This window comes from Phyllopteryx taeniolatus, chromosome 15 (assembly GCF_024500385.1).
Source record: "Phyllopteryx taeniolatus isolate TA_2022b chromosome 15, UOR_Ptae_1.2, whole genome shotgun sequence".
NCBI classification, from domain to species: domain Eukaryota; kingdom Metazoa; phylum Chordata; class Actinopteri; order Syngnathiformes; family Syngnathidae; genus Phyllopteryx; species Phyllopteryx taeniolatus.
This window is the reverse complement of record NC_084516.1, coordinates 3,872,966-3,897,935: the sequence shown is the minus strand read 5'-3', so window position 1 is coordinate 3,897,935 and position 24,970 is coordinate 3,872,966. Positions and strand designations below refer to the sequence as shown.

General features: G+C 44.4%; 2 protein-coding genes and 1 long non-coding RNA gene across 4 annotated transcripts; 1 reads left to right on the top strand and 2 right to left on the bottom strand.

The window, feature by feature from the left end:
• Positions 1-1,446: 1,446 nt before the first annotated feature.
• jmy (junction mediating and regulatory protein, p53 cofactor) lies at positions 1,447-15,887 on the bottom strand. Its single transcript, XM_061799004.1, has 10 exons — positions 15,159-15,887; positions 8,944-9,117; positions 6,180-6,330; positions 5,922-6,091; positions 5,285-5,450; positions 4,284-4,483; positions 4,050-4,118; positions 3,879-3,971; positions 3,079-3,532; positions 1,447-2,731 (listed from the first exon to the last, which is right to left on the bottom strand). The coding sequence occupies exons 1-10, from the start codon at positions 15,885-15,887 to the stop codon at positions 2,421-2,423; spliced, it is 2,517 nt and encodes an 838-aa protein (XP_061654988.1). The 3' UTR covers positions 1,447-2,420.
• LOC133489845 (uncharacterized) lies at positions 15,583-20,482 on the top strand. 2 transcript variants are annotated; one of them, XR_009792012.1, is made up of 6 exons: positions 15,583-15,728; positions 15,799-16,852; positions 17,963-18,177; positions 18,424-18,720; positions 19,015-19,326; positions 20,253-20,482. It is a non-coding gene; the product is annotated as an uncharacterized LOC133489845 (long non-coding RNA). The 2 variants fall into 2 exon arrangements; XR_009792011.1 differs by having other exon boundaries at positions 18,424-19,326.
• Positions 17,869-23,746, bottom strand: bhmt (betaine-homocysteine methyltransferase). The gene is made up of 8 exons (XM_061799007.1): positions 23,640-23,746; positions 22,530-22,662; positions 21,850-21,962; positions 21,033-21,224; positions 20,523-20,670; positions 20,275-20,457; positions 19,075-19,303; positions 17,869-18,113 (listed from the first exon to the last, which is right to left on the bottom strand). The coding sequence occupies exons 1-8, from the start codon at positions 23,661-23,663 to the stop codon at positions 17,933-17,935; spliced, it is 1,203 nt and encodes a 400-aa protein (XP_061654991.1). The 5' UTR covers positions 23,664-23,746; the 3' UTR covers positions 17,869-17,932.
• Positions 23,747-24,970: the final 1,224 nt, after the last annotated feature.

Sequence of the window (24,970 nt, the reverse complement as noted above, 5' to 3'; positions counted from 1 at the left end):
AGGGGAAAATATGAAATTAGCGTAGTATTATGAGTGATAAACTTAAATGTTTATTGCCATTTTGTCATTATTAATGACCCAGACTCAGCTTTTTTTGGGGGCGTTTATTTTCAAAGAAAAGCAAAAAGGAAGAATGTCAGGAGAACATAAAAAAAAAAAAAAAACATACAAATCTTTTTAAAATCTGAACCATCAATAAATATTTGAATACACGGAAACATGCAGATATATATTTTCGGGACGTGTACGTTGACACGTGGCTTATTTTCATCATCATTATTGCACGTCTGCTGTGAGGTCCGAGTACAAACTCTGTCAAACTTCAAAATAAAAGTCATCACAAAAGCAGACTATCACTATTAAAAATAAAATAAAAACGTAGCGGCACGCTAGTATCTCTCAGGGAAAACAAATAGTCGGGAAGAAGTCTTAAGGCCTCTTTATACTCCTGCGGTCGACAATGCCCGCATTGCATCACGTGACCGACGAATTGGCCCGCGCGGCCCTTCTGCGTAGCTTGACGCGCACGACGGCAAAAATTGTTGCTGCACGTAGAATGCCGCGGAGATCATCTCTCGTGATTGGTCCGTTTTAGTCAAACTGCGGGATAGCCGCAGTGATGTCAGCGCAAGTATAAAGAAGCCTTTACTTTCTCCGTCTGGATTCAACATGTCTGTTGTTAGCGCTGTGATGCTAACGCTAAGCTAACCTTCCGCTAACTATTCCTGTGGATGCTAGCTAGCGTGTCGCTCCACAGTTGGAAACGGTACATTTGACACATTTCAGACACGATGGGATGGATGTTGAAAAACAGTCAAATCACACACACAACACGCGTAAAAAAGAAAAACACCCGGAAAAATAGTGTGGGGTAGAAAAATCTATGGAAACAAAACATCAGAATCAGCGTAAAGGCAGTGTGTTGGGGAGCAGCCATGTTAAACTGAGCTCCACGACTCCACATAATGTTGCTTTAAACGTACGATAAAACTCAACAACCGAACTTGCGATTGTTTTTTTTTTAAGATGGCTGATCAAATTAGCCTCAAAACCTGCATATTGTTGCGATAATATAATTGCAATATATGAGCTCCGAAACTTTTTTAAAAAAGGCTGATTAAAATGAGCTGCAGATCTTGCATATCCTTGCTTTAAATGGCTGATAAAACTCAACTCCAGCAATTTTGTGTCCTGACTTTAAACAGACGATAAAACTGAGCGCCAAAACTTGTGCATCCTTGTTTTAAAATAGCTGATTAAAATGAGCTCCAGAACTTGTGTATCATTGCTTTAAAATGGCAAGTCCCAGGACTTGAATACAGTTGCTTTAAATGGCTGTCAAACTGACCTCTAGAACTCACGTATTGTTGCTTTAAAACGCCCAATGAAATATATCTCCAGAACTTGCAAAACATTGAAAATGGCTGATAACTGAGCCCCACTGTCACATATTTGTTACTTTTAATGGCCCCACAAATCACAGAGCTTCCAATCTCATGTATTGTTTGCCTTGCAATGGCCAAGTGTGAGTCCCAAGACTCACACATGGGATACGTCCGGAAAATCACTCCAAACGCACTCTCCACACTCCGGAACATTCGGAAACACCGAGTGTTGTTGGAGTGTGCCGTTTGGTTATTCAGAGCGTCTCACACTGAGAGTGCTGGAGACAGACAGAGCGGCCGGAGCGTCTGGCAGGATGAGATGTTCACAGGCAGAACTTAGACACTGACATAGCCCTGCCAATTGCCAACATGCTCGTTGGTAAATTCAGAGCAAATGGAGCGCGCTCTGCCTCTCTGAACACTGCACTCCCAGTTGCCATTTAGCCCACACAAGACAAAAGCTAGAATCAGAAAGAAACATTTGGAATTTGCTCGTATAAGATGGTGGAATAAAAAAAACAAACATTTAAAGAACAAACAAACAAAAACCTGGGAATACTTAGGAGTAGGGCCCAACCGATGCCAATATATATTTTTTTAGGCCGATTCCGATAACCGATTAATTATAAAAATATATAATGAATAAAAGTTCTTTTTGCAGGGTCCTTTAACGCGTACAACAATAAAGATATGAATTACAGGCAGAACATTTGACAATAATTTACAAAAGAGAGGACAAATAGGACTTTTTTTTGGCTGATCTTATTTTTTAAAATACTTCATGACTCTTTGTCTTGCTGTAATGTGGGGGTGGGACGTGGGCTGTTAAAAAAGGGCTAATATTGTATTATTAATCGGTCAGGCCCTACATGTGTGATGTACATTTCCATGTGGACCTCTTTAAAGGAACAGTACAATGGTACAGGATGGTAAACGCGTGTAGTGGTCCACTTGTACAAAACCCACTTGGAATACAAAAAAAAGTTAGTTTTTGTTCAAATTGCACTAAAAATGCCGCACGGCTGGCACAGCGTTTTAGTTCTCCCAGTCGGCGCAGGGCAGGCCCTCGTCCTCTGACTCTGACTCGGGTGACGCCTCCTTGATCCTGCGCAGGGCCTCGTGGATGCTGCGCGTCAGAGCGTCGGCCGAGTGTGCGAAGCGGTCGGTGCGGCCCGGGCGCTCGGGCGGGGCGCGCACCTGCCGTAGACGCACGCCCTGCCGGATCTGCGCCAGGATATTCTCGCTGTCGTCGTCCGGGTCGGGGCCCAGGACGCGCAGTTCGGCTTTGCGCAGGTGGAAGCTGCCGCGCTTCAGGGACGCCAGGACCTCGTCCATCGGGGAACTCGCTGTGGGAACAAAAATGGGTTTTGCGGCTTCTAAAACGGGTTTGACAGCTTCCGACCACAGCCGTTATTTAACACATTACCACTTTTTCAACAGTCTGGGAATATTTGTTGCATTAGTTGCAAATAGTGTAATAACAATTATATTTATCCCAAAACGTAGAATATAAACATGTAGAAACAAAGAATAATGTGAGGTTTGAGGGAGGTTTGATCGTATTCATAGCCTTTCAGTTCACCCATTACGAGCTCGATCACATAACAAAAGTGAATTCAGAAGTCAAGGTATGACTGCAACAGTGCTATGGATGAATGAATGAATGGAGGGATGAGTTGATGGCGTCTCTCACCTCTCCTCCACTGGGTGGCGTCCTCAGCCGACGTTTTCCTCAGCTTCTTCCTGGCCGTCAACAGCTGGCTGCTGTCGAAGAAGCGTGGCGAGAACGGAGCCAGGGGGAGCGTGGCGGGCACCGACTCGCGCGGCAACTCCAGGCGTGGCTCAACGGATACGGGCGGTGGAGGAGGGGGGAGAGGAGGTGGAGGCGGTGGAGGGGCTCCTTCCAGGGTGAGAACGGACGTCGGCAGGGAGAGGAACGGCGAAGACGAGTCCAGGTTGTGCAGCTGGGTGGCGGGTAAGGACTCGTAGGCATCTCCTGGAGGAGGCACCGAGAGTTTCGGCATGTCCGAGATGACGCAGTCAGTCTGGACGCCGGCCGCCTGTGTGCAGGGAGGCTGACCCGCTCGCCGCCGCGTCTGAACCAGCCTGAGACGACTGGACTTCAGGGTCACGTGACCCGGATAACGCTGAGTGGACACAGGAGCAAAAGCTCAAGGAAGCATTTTGACACAGGCGCAAGAACACGGAGGATTTAACACATGCCCAGCAACACAAGAAATGTTTTGGCGCAGGGAGACCAAGCATTTAACACAGATGTAAGAACTCAAAAGGATTTGACACAGGCGCAAGAACACAAGTGAGCCTTTGACACAAGGGCAGGGGGGACAAGTCGAAACGGGTGGAGATGATAGAGGGGACGGATGACGGGTAGAATTTTTTTCAAGTTGACAAAGGTGCAGACATTCGGATGCAACGACATGTGGGTTCCGTGTACACGGACGGGTACAAACACAAGCAATGGAAACTCTTTACCTGATTGAGGCTGCGAAGTCGGTCCAGAGTTCTTTGCCTCTCCAGACTCACTCGTGCATTTCGCTCTGCTTCCTCTTCCTCTGTTTCCCGCACCTGCAGCGCAAAGCACCAACCATCACAACAGGCTACAAGCTACCAGTTCATCAGGAAGCTCAGGTCTGTCAGTCATACCTGCAGGGATGAGGTGAGGACGCCCTGACGCTCTGCAATCTTCTGCTTGTGATTGGAGACACAAATTTCCTGTTCCGGGAGGAATAAAACCATTTCGATAAGCCAGTGCTTTTCAAACTTTTCAGAATCAGAATCATCTTTATTTCTTTCTTATTTTTGGGTCCAGGGAGAAATTTTCCAAAGAACACCCTCTTAATACTAACGCCAATTAACCATAATTAGTGGCCAGGTCACCTTCTTGTTTTTGAGGTAGACTTTCTTGGTGTTGATGCGTCCCCTGCGGGCTTCCAGCTGCCGAGTCCTCTGCCGCAGGAGGCCCAGTTCTTCCTCGTCCCGTAGTGGCGGCAGAGGCGGGGGCCCGGCCGGGTCCTCCGCCCCCTTCATGGCGTCGGGGCTCTCGAAGGCATCGTAGTACACCACCTCATCCTGCCTCTCTGGAGGGAAAACAAAAAGGTCTGTCGGATTTTTGACAAGTGCAGAGTTTTGGACCCGAGGATTCAGTGGAGACAAGCGCAAGAACGCAAGCGTTTAGTGGACAAAGGCGCAAGGAATCGTGACACATGGTCGCAAAGACAAATTTGGCCAGGCGCAAGGCTACAAGGGTCCCGTGGACACCGCAAGCGTTTAGTGTCCATGAAAATAAGGATGCGAGGAATACTTAGACATTGGACGCAAAGACAAATTCGGCCAAAACATAAAGGCAATTAGTTTTAGTTGACAGAAACACTCGGACACAAGAATTGTGTCGACACAAGCGCAAGGATATGATGTTTATGGAAGCAGAGACGCAAGGACAAAGAATTGTTGACATGGATTCAAAGACAATTGTTCAACTTGGTTTGTTGACAGAAACGCTTGGACGCAAGGATTACATCGGCACAGGTGCACGCGTGTATTGATTCGAAGAACAGAGACGCAAGCATGCAACCGCATAGACGAAGGACACAAGGATTCCTTCAAGAAGGATGCAAAGGCAGAAATTTGGACCGTTGATTTTAGCTGACAGAAATGCTCGGACATACAGGTGACGTCGACACAGGTGCAAGGATGCGAAGATTCTGGGGGCATAGACGCAAGGACAAATTTTGCAGAAGTATACAAGGACCCCGGAATTTAGCCAACACAGACGCAAAGACAATCAGTTTTTACTTGTCAGAAACGCTTGGACATAAGGATTGGGTCCACACAGGTGGGAGGATCCGATGCTTCTAGGCGGCGACGAGTCGTCGTCTCACCTGTGATCTGTCTGCGGAGACTCTGCAGTTGCGCGGTGAGCAGCAGCTCTTCGCAGCGCAACACCTCGGCCTGGATGTCGTACAGCTGCAGCTGAAGTTCATAGTACAGCGCCTCCAGCTGGTCCAGGTGCAGCATGGCGTCCTCGCCACCCTGCAGGCTTCGCATCTGTGTGGGGGGAAAAGAACACTGGTGAGGCTCCTGCGATTATATAAGACCCTTTCACAATACCCTTCTTCAGTGGGTAGCGGTTCGGAATTTGCTGGCTATGGAAATACAGTGAAATATATACAGTTAACCTCGTTTATTCCGGGGGAAATGCTAGGCAGCATTTCAACGCTAGTCAGTCATGTCATGTTATTCTTTGATTCATTTTGATTTGAATGAGAACATGATGATTCGGGATTCATTTTTTCCCCGGCGTATCAGCGAGTCTATTCAACTTAGCGCCAACTCGTTCGTAGCGGAAGTGAGTCTGATACCGATTGTAAAGCCCATGAAAGACTTACTGATGAAAAAAGCGAGATGTAGCGGGGGTTCACTGTACAATGCATGTGTTGAGCTGAAAAATGGGGCTTTGTATTTGTATTTCTGCGTGTTTTGGTGTGACACAACTAGACACACACACAGATACTGTACCTCCTCCTTAAGGCCGTGCTTCCTCTGCTCGAGGCAGATTTCCTTGGCCCGCATCAGCTGCAGCGTTTCTTTGGAGACCGAGTATTGCAGCCGCTCCATGCGCTCCACTGCCGCAGCCCACGCCGACTTGCCCAGTCGCCTCTGGTCGGCGCGCATACGCTCGTACAGTGCTGAAATGCGCACACGTGAGAAAAGTTTTAAAGTGCAAGTACAGCAGTGGTTCACAGCGGGACACACCGTTCCCCAAAGTGGTTTTACCTTTCTGCGCCCGATTGGTGGTTTCGAAAAACTTGACAGTCAGGTCCTGGATGGCGAGGACGGCGGCATGCGCTTTCTTCTGCCACTCCTCGTCCTCCCTCCTCAGGCCGTCCACACGGCGAGGGCCCAGGCGCTCCGTCTCCAACGAGATCTGAGGGGAAATTGGCCAGGTAGGAGTCAGCCAGGTGTAATGTACACAGCGGACAGTAGATGGCGCCAAATGTGAGGCAGAGGTTGCATGTGTGGACTGTAAAAACAGCAGGCAGCTGTCAATGAGTACAGAATTTTGCCTCACTAGTAACATGTATTTGTCCTACTAGTATGCCAAAAATGTCCTCCTAGTGAGGAAAAAGAGCATGCCTGTACATGGACCTCAAGGATAAGGAATAAATGCTCAAACGTCTTCCCATAGACCACCATCCCCCTCCCCCACAACGCCTCACCCTCGCCTGACACGCGTTACAAGAAGAAAATGTCCACAGATGAACTCCCGGCCAGTGCCTAAATGTAAAGCAGATGTGCCTGTGTGTGCAAGTCTGGCGTAGCCAGTGAGTGCGTGTGCATGTGAGGCACAAAAGTAGCGTGGCGTTATGAACAAGCTAGGAGGGGGGAGACATGGTAGCGGAGATTACATCATTGACCAGAAACGTGTACAACTTCTAAACTACGAGAACACAAAGCTGTAGCTGTGATGTGGGCTGGGCGACATGGCCTTCAAATCGCAGATTTTTTTTAAATGAATAATCCACTTTTAGATTTTATTTCAATTTTACCCTCTTTGCTTATAGAAAAAGGAAATGACAGTGACATTTATTCAAAACAACTTTTGCTCATTTTACTAAAATCTACTCTGTAACAATAATAAAACCTATATGGTGCTTACTCGACACCCGAAAACGCTTAACATAAGTGGACACACAAACAAAGAGACAAGTAAAAAAACAAAACCTTAATCCTCGCAGCGAAGCGCAAAGCAGACCCCCCCGCCCCCCGCGGCGTAGCTAGCAGTCTTTAGCCAGGTCCCAGCCATTAAGTGTCTACGCACCTTTGGGCACATTACAAGAACTCGCTGGTTATCATGTTAGAGAGGCTTCTTGGGCTAAATGAGTCCCATTCCCTTCCTCGCATGTTAACGTGCCAACTCACTGTGTAATATCTCATAATAAAGTGTTTTTACTTAACAGATTCACTGCCATTGACGACTTTAGAAGTCACATATCCATGTTAACTGGGAAGGCTGGCAGTGAATGAGTTAATTCTGTGTTGTGCAGTATTTATCTGTAAATTTGTCTGATAGCAAAAAAGGGCTTAGCTGCCATCTTGTGGCATCTATAGGCAATTAAAAACCCTTTTAAGGCGGTGTCAGTTACTTGCAGATTTTCGCTATTTGCGGCAGAGTTTGGGCCAGGAACTCATTCATCAGACGCGGACGCTGGACGTCTTCACATCCTAGCTTTGAGCATTCTGCCGTTAGCAAACAGGAAGAAGCCACTCACATTGCTAAAAATAACACCTAGCTTTTTACGTCCACATTTTTTCCCCTCCCACAGCCATCGCACTTTGGCTTTTAAGCAGCTAGCGAGGAAAAGTAAGACTGCTTGTTCCCGCGCTAGAACACCGCCGCTATCACCAACATGCCGTCTCGCTTATCTAGCGCAAGGAGACGTGGGCTTGGTTATTTTTGCTTAGTTGACTCCGTCCGCAAGGCTGAGATAAGCAGCCATCCAAAATTTGAAAAACAGCAGGTTTACTCGAGGAGTCATTCCAAGAGCGCTTTACTTTTTCCTTGGTTTTGTTCATCACGCTTATTCCAAAAGAGAAGAAGTAAGTGTGTTATGATTTGTTGTCAAAGTTGAAGTTTAATTGTGTTACAATTCACTTCTTTTTAAACTTGGAACATGAAGAATGCTAAAACATTACCTTCCGAGTCACTCAATAGACAGAAGCTAGTTAACAGCCAGCCAACTCTAAAATCTCATTCACTGACACCCATGTCGCTCACCAGGCCAGGTGTGCAAATGTGAGGCTGGCGCCCCCAAGTGGACAAAAGTAATACTCCCACCGCACATGGTACAATGTTCTATCTACCAATTAACAGGGCTACATTTAGCCACGCTTAAGTCCATGAACTTGTTTTTAACTGTACACACGTGCACTCTTGTTATATATAGATTCATATCGAAGAGTGTTCCTGTACGATTAAGGAAAAATCTATTGATGTTCATTAAGCGATCAAATGCACGTTAGGAGCCCGTGAATGGCACACGGTCAGAATCGTACAACCTGCCTCAATTTGAGCCAGGAAAAACCCTGGAAGAGACTATACCCGTCGCTGTGACAACCACGCCCACGACAGACTAGTCACAGGATCTCCCGTGGTCATGTCTAATTTATGATGTGCTGTGCCTTTTGCCTCTGTTGTTGTCACTTGTCCAGGCTACATTTTAAAAGTGACAGATGGACCAGGTTAAAAAAAAAAACAGCAAAAAAATTTAAAATGTTAAAATGGTACCCGAAAATGTTTTTTTCTTAGTTAAATTTAATTTCATTGTCTTTATATGGCCATAATCTTAACAATGAAACTGCAGATGACATCCGTTTGGCAACTGTGTAAAACAAAAAACAACAACAACAACAAAAAAAACTATGTGGGTAGTTTTGCTTTGAGGTTTTACTCAGGGACAGACTAGTTAGTCGTAGCTGCGACTAAGCCCTAAAACAGATGGCCCTGGGATCCGGATATATGTGTGTGTGTGTGTTTCACCTTAATCTGCTGGCGTCTGAGCATAGCCATCTCCCTCATGTCCCTGAAAGGCTGCAGCAGGTAGTGGTAGAGCTGCGTGGCGGCCTCCAGCATCTGGCCGTACGCCTCGTCCTCCTCACCGTAGACCTGCAGCAGCTCCACCATGCTGTCCAGGCCCCGGTGCTTGTCCAGCACCTGCCGGAGAAATGCAACATCTTAAGAAATGCCGCTTCAATATGATTGTAGGTGACTCAACTGATATCTTCCGAAATTCCTATCCACAAATTGTTCTTTTTTTTTTTTTAAAGTTTGTTTTTAATTCTTTTTTACCATCATTTTTACTATTACATCAGATTTTGGTTTAACGTTAAATTTTCGACTTTAATTTTACTTTTTTTGCGATCTGAGCAAGTGTCGTGTTAAATGACAACAAATACTGTACAAAACGAAGACTTGTGCCTCTCCTTGTCTATTTCCAGCGAGGCATCTATTGACACTACTACTACTACACTACAGTGTTGATCTGTAGAGCTTTGGCCACAGATTCCCTTTAATCCCAGATTAGGGAGGGTTGGATTTATGATTGGGATTGGAGGGACTTTTCAAATTCAACCAGTTTGTGCGTGTTATAGTTGTAATCAAAGTATTTATTTTTTTAATTTTTTTTAAAAGGGCATATATTATAAACATGGAAGAGAGGCGCTTTCATGAGCAGCAGGCCGGGCCGAGGGCCTCAAACAGTGAAGCATTCAGGCGAGGTAACACTGATCCTACTGTTTACGGGCCTGCGGCGTCACCATGGCAACCACTCGCCGTGTGTGTACAGGGAGTGCTGGACAGACGGGATGAGGACTCTCACTTTGTGTCGAAAGCAAACGTCGCTATCCGACAACTATTTCCTAAGTAGACCCCGCTAATACAGTGATCAGTGAAAATTAGCCAAAATTTGTGATTAGCCACAATTCAGTCATAATTTAACAAGCGGGCCATAACTTTTTCCACACAGGGCCAGGTAACTTAGAATAGTTATTTTTTTCAGCATTTAAAAACATAATTTTAAATTCACTTGGGTTATATTTGTCTGCTATTTACATTTGTTTGATGATTTTAAAGATGAAAGTGGGGAAACTATGCACAAATATAAGAATTTGAGAAGGGGGCCAGTACCTTTTCATGGCACTGTACATTTTCCCTTTTTATTAACTTGTCCAATGGGTGGAAGCCAAGAAAAACAAAATGGAGTCCAAGCCTCGGCCCATTTTGTGTGCGTTCCAAGCTTCCAAGGAGCTCTCACGTGCCGAATTTAGCAGCGAGGGCTCTGCGTGTAATTACAGGACCACGTTACGCCAGCAGCAGCAGCAAACCAGTCATCAACGAGCCACTCTACCAGTTTGCTCAGAACCGGAGCAGCCGCTCCGTCCCGCCAGAGCGCTTTTTTTTCTGCTCTCCGGAAAAGACACGGCCCGTTTGCCAGGTCGGCTCTGGTTGACAAAACAGCTGAGCCTGAAGACAATGTGTCACCGGGCAGGTTTGCTGCTTGTTGCTAGGCAGAATTGACGGCGGTACTAACGTTTCCGCCCCCGAGCCACAAACTGGAAGTTTCCTTGCTCAACAAGGCAGAGAATGGACATGTTTGTTTAAGAAAAATTTAAACAAATAAAAGACAATTTAAGTCTTTGGTGATCTTAACGTACATACTTTCATAAAAATCTTAGACAATTTAGTTTTAGTAAACCCCAAGTTGTAGTTATTGTTGTCAATATTTAAGACAATTTCCTAACCCAAAAGTTCATCTTTTTGTAGACGCCAAAGAGAATTTAGTCCTCAATTACCCTAATGTATTATTTTTTTAATAAACATCAAATACACTTTAGTTTTCAATGACCCTAACATGTTTTCATATGAATCAAAGACAATTTAGTGCTCACTAAACCTAATATATACATTTTTGGAAAACAGACAATCTAATATTTAAACAAATGTGTTTTCATAAACACAAAAGACTGGATTAGGGTTCAATTAACCAAACACATTTTCGTAAATAAAGGCAATTTAGTTTTCAATTAACGTATTTGAAAACACTTGAGTACAATTTAGTCTTCAAATACGCTGACGCTCGTGCTTTCGTCTTCAATGACTTCTGAAAATTAAACATTTTTGTAAAAATCGGAGGCAATTTCCTAATTCGGATGTGCATATTTTTGTAAACACCAAAGAATTTACTTTTCAATTAACCTAATGCATTTATGCAAAAATCAAAGACAATTCAGTGTTTGTTCAACCAAGCGTCCACCGTTTTTGTAAACAAATACAATTTAGCATTTAATAAACCTAACGTGCTTTCGTAAACACCAAAGACAAACAGACAAGTCTTCGGCGAACTTAACATACGCGTTATCGTAAACAGACAATTAAGTCCTTAATAACGCTGAAGTAGATGTTTTTGTAAATCTCAAAGACGTTTGCTATTTGCCACGCAGACTTGCTCACCGCAAGCTCCACCGTCGGCCTCGAGCTCAGCAGTCAATATCTGGTCTGAGTCTCGCCTGACGTGCGTCAAGTGTCTGCCTGTCACGCGGTGATCACCGCGAACAAATGCGTCGGAGATTTCAAGTGGCGTCGCTGAGATTGGAAGCCGACGCCAAAGTTTGTTGACGCCGGACTCGCTGGCACACTTCTCCAAATATTTGTTAATGGGAAGGGTGGAGCGCTATCGGAAAATAACTCATTCTGTCTATGACATCATAAGGAAGTGCAAGTAACACCCTCCTAAGTGCTTATTTTGGCAGATATATTCGTTATTTCGGCAGGTGCTTGAGTCAATGGGCAGGTCTTAGTTACAACGACAACAAGAAGAGGAAATGAAAGCCTTTTATATCCGCGATATCCTTCAATAGAAATCAACACCATGATTCACAAAGTCACAAAAGTTGGAGTATAATAACATGACATAATAATTATACATTGACTGTCCTGTGAGATTTTTTTTCACCAAATAATATTTCTCTTTCAAATGTATTTGCCAGAAACATTTTTACACGCTTATTTAAAAAATAATTAATGAAAAATATATATTTTTTTATGAATAAAAGGCACTCGCTGTATGAAATTCAACTTTTAACAGTAAAATGTAGTTTTTAATTACAGTAAAATAAAAACTTATTTCCACTCTATAATGTAGCTTTTAACAATTATGTTTTTCTAAATTCGAAGCAAAATAAAAACAAAAACAAGAACCTATTAAGATTTTTAAACAAGGCACTGCTCCAAAATGCAACTTTTAACTTTTTAACAATTGACGTTTTCTTAAATGCAGAGCAAAATAAAAACTAAATCAATTTTTAAAAAAAAAGAATTTAAAAGAAAGGCACTTCCTTTACAAAATTCAATTTAACTACAAAATATTGTTTGTAATTACAGTAAAAAAGAAACTAAAACTTTATTCCGTACTAAAATATAACTTAATTTATTTTTTTTTGTTTTTTTCCCCACAGCAAAATAAAAACAATAGTTTGGATGTAAAAATGTACTTTTAACTAGATTTTATTTAATTACAGCAAAACTTTTTGTCTAAATAAAAATGTTACTCCAATAAATGTGTACTTACTACTAAACATGAGCAATGAAATGTGTAAAAAGTACACTACAATAAAAGTTAGTTTCGCTTCTAATCAAGAAAAACTCATGTAAAAAAATATAGTAAGCTAGAAAATGATAGTTCCCTTCCAAAATATTACTTTTATCTAAAAGATGAAGTTTTTCTAAAGATTACAGTAAAATAAAAATATGTTTCCGCTCTAGAAGCTAACTTGTTACCAAAAAACAAAACAAAAAAAAGACATTTACTGCCATCGACGAAGAGACACGTCAAGACTAGGCTTTCTTTACACAATCAGCAGTTTTGGGGCCGATCAGCAAGTTTAAAAAACGATAAACGATAACCGATCACCGATACGATCACAAGATGGAGGACTGTGTCTTATTTAAATGACCTGTTCATTTACTGTATATACTTGTGTACTTAATTGCCCAAAAAAGTATATTTACAATAATGTATCTTTGTTCCTCTATTTATGCCACTGAGGCATAGTGACAGACAGAACAAATGAATGGTCTTCTATTAGATGGCAGGAAGTACATACAGTAATTAATGTATCCACTTTTTGTGACATTTTTGTTTGTTGGTGCGCCGTGAGATTTTTCTATTGTAAAATATGTTCCTTGGCTGCATAATGGTTGGAAATCACTGCTCTCGTCATATCGTGTATTCTAATAAGTCAGGTCAAACCAACATTACAACGTGACAGAAATAATGGGTGCTAACTTACTGTAATTAAATTTATTGTAATTTAATGACTTCACCCACATCGAAACTTTACAGCATGATTCGACAGAACGGCGGCATGTTTACCTCCAACCGTTCGTACTACCACTCGCTTGCTAGGCTACATAACGTTTTTGTTGCCTGCTTGCGAGCCGTATCGTATTAAAAGTACGCGAACACACCTCAAGCAAGCCTTAAACGAACGTCCTCTCCTGTCCTGCGCACCGGTGACCACCAACACGTTTTCCCCCATTTTGTCCTTATAATACAGTCAGCGCGATCCACTCTTCTTGTCGTCGCCACGGTAACGAGTGTATCCTGTCGTATTTGAGTTGACAAGATAAAGCCCGATGATCGTAAAAAATGGGATGCGGTGGTATCGGAATACAAGATTTTATTGCAGTAGTCTGACATAGTGCAATCGTGAAAGAGCAAATTTGTCTTGTAGTCTGAACCGGGCATTACGTGTTGGCTGTCTCTGACCTTTTGTTTTTTTTTTAAATAACTTTATTGGCCGTCACATATGTACAGTACTACATCAAAAGACACGCGACAAGGCTAACAAACTAGCTTTTGGATTCAAATATACTGTGCACGATGGCGACGCGAACTCAATGTCTTTTGCGGAGCCGATCAATGCGAATTATAACATTAAAGCCGATCAGCATAAAATGCTAATTATCGATGATACGGATCAGGCCGATAAAATCGGTGTAAAGTCTAGTCTAGTCACTGTCCCGCTCGACATGTTTTTTTTCACAAAAACTTTGTTTTCTCCGCTTATCGGTCAGAAAAACAAGTGTTTTTGGCAAAACCAACCCATGTTCCACATCTCAAAACTACAGAACAGAAAATGCTATAAACAAATTGCTATTTTCTGATGAAGGAAGAGAGTCTAGTCTTTCTTTTGGCAGAACTGTCACAGCACACAATAATCCGGGAGTCAAAATGATCTGGAACGGCTCCCAATATGGGGAACGCCGCTGACGGTGAATGAGTGAAATGGGCTGTCGACCTTTTTTGACGGTGTATGCGGGTGGAAGGCTGGGCTAGCGACACAAACAAGCTCCCCAAACTACTCCCATCTGAATACCACAACGGGGTGTATTTCCTCGGCAAGAACATCGGCAACTCTTGCCAGAAAGAGTCGAATCGCGAGGGAGTCGTTCTGTTGCTGCCGCTTGCATACGTCAGCAGCTGCTGTAACTCGAGCTCTAATTGTCGTCTTTTGTCTCCGGTAACACCCTTGCAACGGCAGCCCGGTCGGGTTACAGGCGGGGGGGCCAACAGATGGGAGGTGACGGCGCTCGGGGGAGGATGGAATGATGGGATAAAGGAAGAGGAGGAGATTTAGGAACAATTGGAAAAAGTGCACAACGCTGTGGGGATCACTCACACCCTCCCAAAATATGCGTCACAGATGAATACGTGTCTGTCACTTCAAAACACTACACAATGGCAAGGAGACCACTTTTATCCGAGGGGAGACTAAGGGCAGGAAGCGCTCCAGCAAAGTCGAGACTGTGGAGTCGAAACAAATCTGCTCCACAAATGAGAACTAGTCGTCAGCCGATGAACTAAAAATAGTACCCGCTCAGTCGAGGTACAAAATGCCAGTACTTGGAATTACAAATAGTACCCAGCCAATCAAAATACAAAATATTGCAACCGGTATCCCAAGGGAGTAATTAACAGGGTACTGCTTTTTAGTACTTGGACTTTTCAGGTACGATTTGTAGTACCTTGACTGTCTGGTCGTAGAAAGTAGTACTCTTGTCAAACAAGGTACTAGAAATAATACCCGGTTTGTCCAATAGTACCGAGTCAGTCTAGGTACTATCAATTAGTACCTGATGAGTCAAGGTGGCGGAATGAAAAGTGCTGTATGTAGGAATGGAGGTTGTGCTCTGACCTCTTGCAGGCGCCTCTTGGCTCTGTCCAGGCCGTCGTCGTAGCCTTTCCTCCGCAGCTCGCTTAGACTCTCGTAGTACTCGTCGGTGTCGTCGCTGTCGGTGAACAGCACCCGCGAGAAGATTTTCCAGCCGCAGGTGTCCAGCGCGTGGCCCAGGTACACCTGCAGCTGGTAGCACAGCGCCTCCGTCTCGCGCTGCGACGGCGCGGCCGAGGCGCCGAAGAGCACCGACCACACGCCGGACGGCTCTTCCGGAAAGGCCGGCAGGCAGGGCTCCAGCTCGGCGTTGACTGCGCACAGCTGGAGGTGAGCCGCCCGGAGCTCGTGGAACGAGAAGAGGCCGGCCCAACTGAAGTCCTGGCGGCCGCCTGCCTCGGTGTCCCCCGCCGGGGAGAGCGGCGCCTCCGCGGGCTCCGCGAACTCCGCGTCGGCCACCTTGGGCGACACTAAATCCCAACTCTCAACTTTTCCCTTCGGCGGAACTTTCGCCAGACGACCGCCGTCTTGCTTTGACGCCACCCCGGGCTGCCCGTCGTCGGCGACCGGGCTCCAGTCGAGGAGCGGGTCGAGGTAGGTGGTCCGCTTCTGCACGGTCCGGTTGTGGCAGGTTATGGCCAACTTTCCCTCGATGTCGTTCCAGGCCACGATGAAAGCGAATTTGTGCCGCTCCTTCTCGTCGAACGCTTTGGGCCGGACGGACACCCAGCCGGACTCCAAGTTGTCCTCCATGGCGAAGCCGAAGGGAGACACCAGGCGGAGGGTGACCGCGATGGGGAGCAGTAGAAGGCTGTCGACGCTAAGTGCTAATGCTAACTAGCTGGAGAAGTGTAATTAGAAACACGCTAGCGAGCCGATTAGCACGAAACAAGCGGCCGAAACAAAGGCTCTCGGCTCGGTCCGCCGGACACGCGAGCTAGCGGCGGCCCGGGACGAAGGCAGGTCCGAACAAGGCGCATCCAGTCGGCTGTCATGACACCGCTCGGCCCGCTGGCTTCCTCCGAATCTTTTTTTTTTCTCCTTCTTTTTCTTTTTGTTGTTGTCCGCGACGACGACGACGATGTATCGGCTCAGCACCGTCACGTGTGAGCTTGTGTTTACAAGCCGAGCGCGTGCACGGCAAACAGGGGAGGACTGCGTTTAGGCACCCGCCCAGAAAATCGTACATATATATATGTAATCGCTAGTGGTGCCTGATTAGTCGACGGAAATTAGTACCTTGTCAGTAAGGTACTAGAACTAGGTCAAGGTGCGACAAGCGGTACCTGATAAGCTAAGGTACTAGAATGGTATCCGGTCAGGCGTTTTGTTTCCAAGGCGAGCGCGTGCATGTTAAATCCGGAGGAGGGCTGCCGCATTCAGGAACCACAAGGAAAATAGTACATTCCCAATTTACTTTCGAACAAGTTGGCTTCAGCTAAGAAAAGAGGCCATATGAAACAATCCTCGAATGTGTCATCTCGTTCCACGTTATTTCTCTTGAATTATCGATTCAATACATACATATTTTATTGAAGGAAACGTGTCCATTTGTATCTCTTTTGTTGTCTGGTTGGCCGGGACGCACACGAGGAGCATAAACATCTGCACGTGGGAAAACCCATGACGCCATCACGCCGACGTGACTGCGGGCCGGAGAGGGCGGGGCTTACGAGCTCAGGACATTCTACGGCGAGCCAAGAGGTTCGAAATAAATGGTAAACAAAGCCATTCTTTCATACTGCAACCCGATTGGCGGAAACAAGAAAAACAAGGTGCTTTGTGTAACACGAGGTGGCTGCGAAAAGTTTCGATTTCCTTTACTTGCATCGATTGACACGTTGCAATATAATTTGTGTAACCTCGGATATACAGTACATGCCTATTTTCATACTACATGATGTGTTTGCTTTTGTGGGGATATACACTATGGTAGGAATGACATCAAGAAAAACTTGACTTAAAAATCAATACAAATATTTAAATGCGTATGTTCAAATATCCATTGTCTGTACCGCTTTATCCTCACAAGGGTCGCGGGCGTGCTGGAGAGGCGGAGTACACCCCGAACTGGTCGCCAGCCAATTGCAACCATTCGCGCACACATTCACACCTACGGGCAATTTAGAGTCATCGATCAACATAATCAAATATCATAATTATTAAATAATTTGACTAACAATATTGTAACAGCTACATAAAATTATCCAGCACCCAAAAGCAACTTTTGAACTAAACAGAAGTTGAATTTGTTTTTTGTTTTGTTTTCTAAGATACAAGAAAAAGCACCCACCCAGTCTAGGTAATAGTTATTGTAACCAGTCGGCCAAGGCACCAGAAATAGTACCTGATGAGTAGTACCTGCTCAGTCAAGGTAGTAGATATTGTACCTCGACAGTCAAGTTAATAAAAATAGTATCCGGTCAGCCAAGGTATGGTATAGATTTAAATAAAAATAGTACCATGTCAGTAAAATTGAACACGATCAGTCAAGGTACTAGATACTGTACAAGGGCAGCCAACGTACTAGATATTAGTACCTGGTCAGTCAAGGTAGTAAAAAAAAGTACCCGGTTAGCCAAAGAACTCCAAATACAGTAGTACAATTCAGGCAATGTTTGAAATGTCCACTAGATGTCAGCATTGTTTTCATTAGCAGACCAATTTAGGGTTACAACCTTAAATTAGGACAATAGAAACATTCAATCTAAGAAGAAATGAGAAGACATGAAAATGAAGGTTTTGTATATATTTAATAGTTTTGTTGTGAAAATGACATCTCCGTGAATGATTGGTTCTCACTGGCCTTTGTCGGCTTTGTTGAACAGAACTTGGAGCTGCTCCTTGGTGGTGGCTTCCTTCTGCTGCATGAGGTCGGCGTGACCTTTGGTGACCCCCCAGCCGTCTGGCGTGGACATGGAAGGACACAGGGGGCGGCCGGACGCCGGCTTCAGCTTCTCCCAGTAGTCTCGGCGGGCCCTGAAGCAAAGCCAGGATGTTACAAAATTCCATTCAACGCAAATCTGAAAAAATACCTGGTCAGGTAAACGACGAGAAATAGTACCTGGTCAGTCAACTAGTCAAGGTATTAGATACTGTTAGCCAGTTAGCCAAGGTAATACAAGTTAGTACCCAGTCAGCCGGTCAACCAGTCTCGTGTATTGATACTGTATCGCAGCAATTTGCATATTTCATCATTGGTGTGTGTTGTTTCAGTAACTAGTGCAACAATGTTGGAAGTGATACTGTATTGTAGCGATATTGATTATTAATCCCACCACTTGTGTAGTCCTCCAGCAGAACGATGGAGTCCCCAGCGGGAGCGCTCTCCAGCACCCCCGCTAAGGACTCCAAAAAGGGTGGGTACTCTGATCCGCTGCTCCTCCACATCGAGAGGAGCCAGATGAGGTGGCTGGGGCATCTGATACGGATGCCTCCCGGACGCCTCCCTGGTCAGGTGTTCCGGGCACGCCCCACCGGGAGGAGACCCCGGGGACGACCCAGGACACGGCGGAGAGACTACGTCCTTAGGCTGGCCAGGGAACGCCTCGGGATCCCCCCGGAAGAGCTGGATGAAGTCATTACTGTATCTTTTAGATACATAGTGTTGAAAGTAGAATATTGTGACGTTCAGACAGAGACGGTATCAGTATCTGATCTGGTGGATCAATGAGTAACGCAGTGATATCAACATTTTACCCCGCTCTAGACATTACTGTATCATTTAGATACTGTACGTAGTTTTGAAAGTAGAGCACGTGTGACATCAGACAGTACCAATTTCGACATTTGGTGCCGGTATATCGACCAGTATGGCAGCAATATCGATATTTTTGTCCCAATCAGAATGATTACTGTGTCGTTTCACTACGGAGTGCAGCGTTGTGCCACTCGAACGTTTCTTCGAACTCGTCGCTGGAGCCGTGCCGTAATATCGTACCTGGCTCTGCACCAGGGCTTGGTGTGCATCTCCAGGCCGCTGCCCCACAGGCCGTGCTTGTCGGAGCCCGCCGGCAGGAAGCCCCGCTCGGGCGCCAGCTCCTCGGCCAGGGCGCGCACGTGGTAGGGCTCGAAGCCGCAGCAGCCGCCGATGTAGCGGATGCCGGCGGCGTACGCTTCCCGGGCGTACTTCTGCATGTCCCAGCGGGTCAGGATCCTCGGCTCCAGACCTGCCGGGGGACATTTTGTTATGGTACTCCAAATACTGCACATATTTTTCAAATTTCATCGTGTAATATTACCTTTTTTTCCCCCCCTCAAAATAAATACTCTATTCTTGTGATTTTACCCTTACAATAATATACACCCTTTTGTAAAAATAAATCCCACTCTATTTTTGCAATATTACCACTTCTTTCTTAAAAAAATTACAACTTTATTCTTGTAATTGTAGGCATTTTTTTCATTACAAATTCTAACTTCATTCTTGCAAGATTAAGCATCCTAATTTCCTATTTTTCCCCTAATAATTATTTTATTGTTGTAATATTACACTTTTTTTCTTAAAAATACATCCCACTTTGTTCTTACAAGATTATGATTTATTTCTAAAAAATGCCAACTCAATTTCTTATTATTCCTTTTATCACAAAAAATGTCAACATTGTCATATTATTAATTTTTTAAAGAAAAAATTCTTGTAATATTACGCACTTTTTCACAATAAATTCCAACATTATTGTCATAATATTATTCATTTCCCCCTGAAAATAAATATGACTAATTTTGTAATATTATGCCTTTTTTCACCCAAAAAATTCCAGCTTTATTTTCGTAATAATACACATTTCCCCCTTAACAGTCAAACGTTATTCTTGTAATATTGCACATTTCCCCCCCTAAAAATTACTTTATTCAGGTAATATTACATCTTGTTTCCCTAAAAAAAATTTCTTGTAATATTGTATTTTTTTTTTTAAATTCCCACTTGATTCATACAACTTGACTCTTGTAATAGTATGCCTTTTAAGTCTAAAAATCCCCACTTTATTCCTGCAATAGTACGGCTATTTCCTCAAAATCAATATGCCTTTATTCATGCACTATTATGCCCTTTTACCTAAAAATTCCTACGTTATTCTTGTAATATGAAGGAAAGCTTTTCTTTTTTTTTTTTAGGAATTGGGGAAGTCGTACGTACTGAAGGGGAACTCTGGCAGGTCGATGAATCCCTGTCTGTTGCAGTCGGGCGTGTGGTAGGCGAGCGGCTGGCTCATGTAGTGCGCCTTCAGGCCGGCCTTTTCCACGCCCGCCTTCATCATGGCTACCGTGCGCACGCAGGTGGTGGGGTCAAAGTGGCAGTTAACGCCCACGATGTCCGCACCTGTGACCGGGGCCATCAGTGTTTAAACACAGGTGTCCAACTGTCCACGCGTAATGTTTTCGTACCGGCTTTGACGAGGCGGACCGCGCACTCTCCCGGGCTGACCCCGTTCAGGTCGCCTTCGGGTCCGATGCACAGCGTGGTCGCCACTGGCTTGCCCGTGCTTTTCAGGACCTGCACCGCCCACTCTGCCTCCTCCACGTGCTCAAAGTACTGCAAAAATCACATATTTATTATTCATAGTAAATCATTATAATAAATATTTACACATCTATGTTAATATTTATATTTTTTTTATACTAATTTTAATCAGTGAGGGAAAATTCTATGGACGTTTTCTTACACAAATAAATGGTGATTCATTAAAAATTAAACAAAGAATAATAATGAGGTTTTGCTACAGAATAATCATGCCCTTTCTCATCAGCTTTACAGATGCCACTTCTAAATGTGTTCTCTGCCACATGGGATCGGTAAAGCCAAGTAGTGGTACCTCGTGGAGTTTTTTTTTTTTATTGAGGCGAGACATTCATTTGCTGGATCTGGTGTACCTAATGATGTGTCCATTCCAATACCTCTGCGATCAAGAAGTCCACGTTCTTGCTCACAAAGACGTCCAACTGCTTCCTGAAGATGGCCTTGACGTCGTCCTGGCTCTTGCAGCTGAGGTACGAGGGCGTCTGGGACACGCCGCCCGCCACCAGGGCGTCGCCCTCATCCGCCACCTGTCTCGCCAGGTCGCACGCCGCTTCATTGATTTGCTGCCCCTACAGGCGGGGAAGAAAACAGCAGGATTGGGTTCATTTTACATGAGCTCCACGCACGCGCATGAGGGCGGCCGGCAGCTGCAGATATATACATAGCGACGGTGGTAAGTGGAGCCAGTGGCCCAATTGAGATGCGGGTCATGTGGCGGCTCAACTATTTTATTTAGATTTGTCGCGTTGGAGCAAAACCATTATGGAGAAATTCAGGCTACATTTTGTATGTGCTACTTTTTTCCAAGCTTTGGATGCAGACACTCGGGGGCATCCATACTGCGCATGCGTATACCCTATACCCTCATTGTGTACACCCGAATTGCATACACCCACACGCATCCATACATCACTTACGTACACCCACGCTGCAAATTTTTAGAACATTTGTTTTCATTTTACTTTTCATATTTTTCTTTTTTGGGGGGAAACGAACCCCGAAAACGCTTATTGGTAGTTTATATCCGCTCATTGAAGAATGTTTTGGGTTAAAAAAAAAAAATTCTTTGCAATGCAACTATAATGGGTGTCAATTATCATGCATGCAGGGTGAATGAGTGATATTTAAGTAAGCCGCAAATCAACATCAGTCATGCCAAGAATTGCTAAGAGAATCCGTAAAGCGAGCACTCACAGTGACGTGCTGGGTGTGCCCCCTGTTCTCCAGCTTGTCGTCGCTGGCGTAGAAGGTAAAAGTCTGCATGACGTTGGATCCCGCCCTGAGGAACTCCCTGTGCAGCTGCCGCACTGTAAGCGCACGAGATAGCAGTGAAGACGAAACATCGCGACGCACTATTTGCACAATCGACTGAGTAGTATCTGCAACATTTGCACAATCGACATTGTTGCAGATTATCGCACTACTAGTCACTTTAAACTGCATACATTTCTTGAAGTCTCGGCACCCTTTGCACAATGGTCATTGCACCGGACTGTTGCTCTATTAGTCATTCAAACTCCTCTCATTGCTACTTACTCTGCATCTTTTTGCACAATTGTCAAAAAAAATAAAATAATTCACCGGCATTACCAGATTCCTAGCAACCTTTTATTGCTCAGTGACTCTTTTTCTCAATGTCTTTATTTCACAAAAGTATTATCTGTCAATTGAATGTTGTCGTACTAAAGCGGCTCAAACTTCCGGAGACAAATTCCTTGTGTGTTTTTGACATACTTGGCAAAATAAAGATTATTCAGATTCAGATTCGGATTCAGCACACTAGTGGAACGATAGGCATGCACGAGTAGACGACTGTGTCCACTAGGAACAAATGCTCAAACGGCTTTCCATCGGGGAGCAGAGGAGCAGTATACCCGCGTCGGGGTACTCGGCGGCGGCCTCGGGCGTCCACGGCCCCGCCTTGACGTATCCTCGCTTCTCCAGGGCGAAGACGAAACCGCCATCACCGATGACCACCTCGCCGGCGTCCAGCCGCTCCAGGATGCCCTGGATAACGGTTTGTCACAGAGTCAGCTACAGAGACTAGTAAACTACTAGCAGTTACTACTACCAGAAAAAGACTAGGACAAGTACTGATTAAACATGTACTTAAGGAAAGCACAAAAGTACAGAGTCTGTAATGTAGGCCTTTATTGTAGAATATTAACCAACATGATTTGCTCACCTGGCACCTGGTTTGGCCATGGTGTCTATTTGAGGAAATACAGTACATATACCGTATTTATTGGAGGAAATGTAGCATTTACTGTATTTCCTCCAATAAATATGGTACATATTGAATATCCTGCATATACAGTATCTATTTGAGGAAATGTGGCATTTACCATATTTATTGGAGGAAATACCTCATTTGCTGTATTTCCTCCAATAAATATGGTATATCATGTATGTCCTGCATATGTAGTTTTTATATGAGGAAATACAGGGGAAACGGGATATATTGTATTTATTTGAGGAAATGCAGTGTATACCATATTTTTGGAAGAACTACAGGAAACAGTGTGCTGTATTTCCTCAAATAAACACAGTATATCCTGAATGTCCTGTCTATACTAGATTTATCTGAGCAAATATAGAACATATAGGGTACACAATATTTATCTGCAACCCTGCTTTGTAAGATCCCAACATCTCAATCGACAAGGAACTCAACCACGGTTGACTTTCCCTCTCTCGATTTAAATCTTTTTTTTTTTTATTTTTACGTTGAGTCGTTATCCACGGAAGTTGAAAAAAGTAACAAGCATATTTTGTCAGCGTAAGGAGTCAAAAGTATCGATATCTATTTTCAAACGTGACGAGTAAAAGTAAAAAAAAAAAAGATATTCTCGTAAAGTACAGATACTTGAAAAATCTACTTAAGTACAGTTACGAAGTATTTGTTCTTCGTCACTTCCCGCCATGTCATACAGTAAGTCACAAATACTGAACAGTACGAACTTCTTGCATGCATGTGGTTGTACCTTCTTTGTCCCTGCTGGTGCCATGGCTCCTCTCTGTCTTCTTCGAGTTGGGGAAGGGCTCTCTGCAGGCGGCCGTGGATCTTTTATAGCCTCCGAGACGGACGAGAGGGGGAGTGGGTGCAGTTTCACTTTTAGAACACTCTGCCTGCTTTACACACTCATCATATTTCAACCTCCCCCCTGTCACACTTCGTCCATCCATCCATTTTCTGGACCGCTTTATCCTCACAAGGGTCGCGGGCGTGCTGGAGCCAATCCCAGCTAAATTCGGGCGAGAGGTCGGGTACACCCTGAACCGGTCGCCAGCCAATCGCAGGGCACATAGAAACAAACAACCATTCGCGCACACATCCACACCTAAGGGCAATTTAGAGTCATCAATCAAGTCTCAAAACACTCAACTAAACTCAAACTTTTTGCATACATTGGCGCCATACAGAAGAGAATTGTTTTTTCCCCCCCAACGACCGCTTCATAATCTAAACGCCACTCAAAAATAACTTCCATGTGCCACCGGGCTGTTTAAATTTTGGGAACATTTCAGCCTAAATATTCATGACCTGTTTAATAGAAAAAAACAAATAACCAAATTGAATTTGGTAATTATTCATTGTTGCTGCAACAAGGAGGCGCTCGTTTACAAAAGCACAGTCAGTGTTTCCAACTTAGCCATTTGGTCAACCGCTAAATTTAGCAACTTTCCCGACCCCTCTAGCAGCTGTCTCACCCCCTCCCCCTCCAAAAACAAAAGGTCTGGTTATTTAAATTACCATTAAGAAACATTAAAAGGAGTGTGGAGAAGATGAATAAGAGTCTCGGGAGGCTCATACAGCTTCAAAATATGTATAAATAATCGCTACTTCACAGATTTCAACTATTGTGGTGGTGGTCCACAACCTCACCCCCACAATAAACAAACGATTTCTGTATATATTGTACTACGATTTGTGTGTTGGATGATGAAATATTTCTTTGTCTCTGTCTCGCTCATGCATTCAACATTTAGCGTTATAAACAGGTATGTTACGGCGGAAATTATTGGTCAATTAAACTCGTGGCTTCACTTTAGAAGAGTTGAGACGGATTGGATCGCGTTCACAACATTTTACGACGGTCAGCTGTATTTGTCATCCGCGCCATGACGGACATAGCGAATTTTGGAAAAGTTTAAAATCTCGCCGGGCATCCACGGCAATCCCCGCAAGTCACGTTTGCTCATCCCGTTTTTTTTTTCATGACCATACCGTTTGGTCATAATGTAAACATAGCCTATGAAGGGGCAAAATGGCTGCTGGTGTGTTGTTGTGCAACTTTACACTACGGATCTGTAA

Excerpts from the sequence above, each read along its gene's own strand:
- jmy (XM_061799004.1), bottom strand. The coding sequence starts at position 15,887 with ATGGAGGACAACTTGGAGTCCGGCTGGGTGTCCGTCCGGCCCAAAGCG. Across the intron at positions 9,118-15,158 it reads CCAAGAGGCGCCTGCAAGAG|GTGCTGGACAAGCACCGGGG; the intron begins GTCAGAGCACAA and ends TTTCTCCGGCAG. Across the intron at positions 5,451-5,921 it reads AGCACGGCCTTAAGGAGGAG|ATGCGAAGCCTGCAGGGTGG; the intron begins GTACAGTATCTG and ends CCCCCCACACAG.
- bhmt (XM_061799007.1), bottom strand. The coding sequence starts at position 23,663 with ATGGCACCAGCAGGGACAAAGAAG. Across the intron at positions 19,304-20,274 it reads CCTGCCAGAGTTCCCCTTCA|GTCTGGAGCCGAGGATCCTG; the intron begins GTACGTACGACT and ends GTCCCCCGGCAG. Across the intron at positions 18,114-19,074 it reads AAGCCCTGGTGCAGAGCCAG|GGCCCGCCGAGACTACTGGG; the intron begins GTACGATATTAC and ends GCTTTGCTTCAG.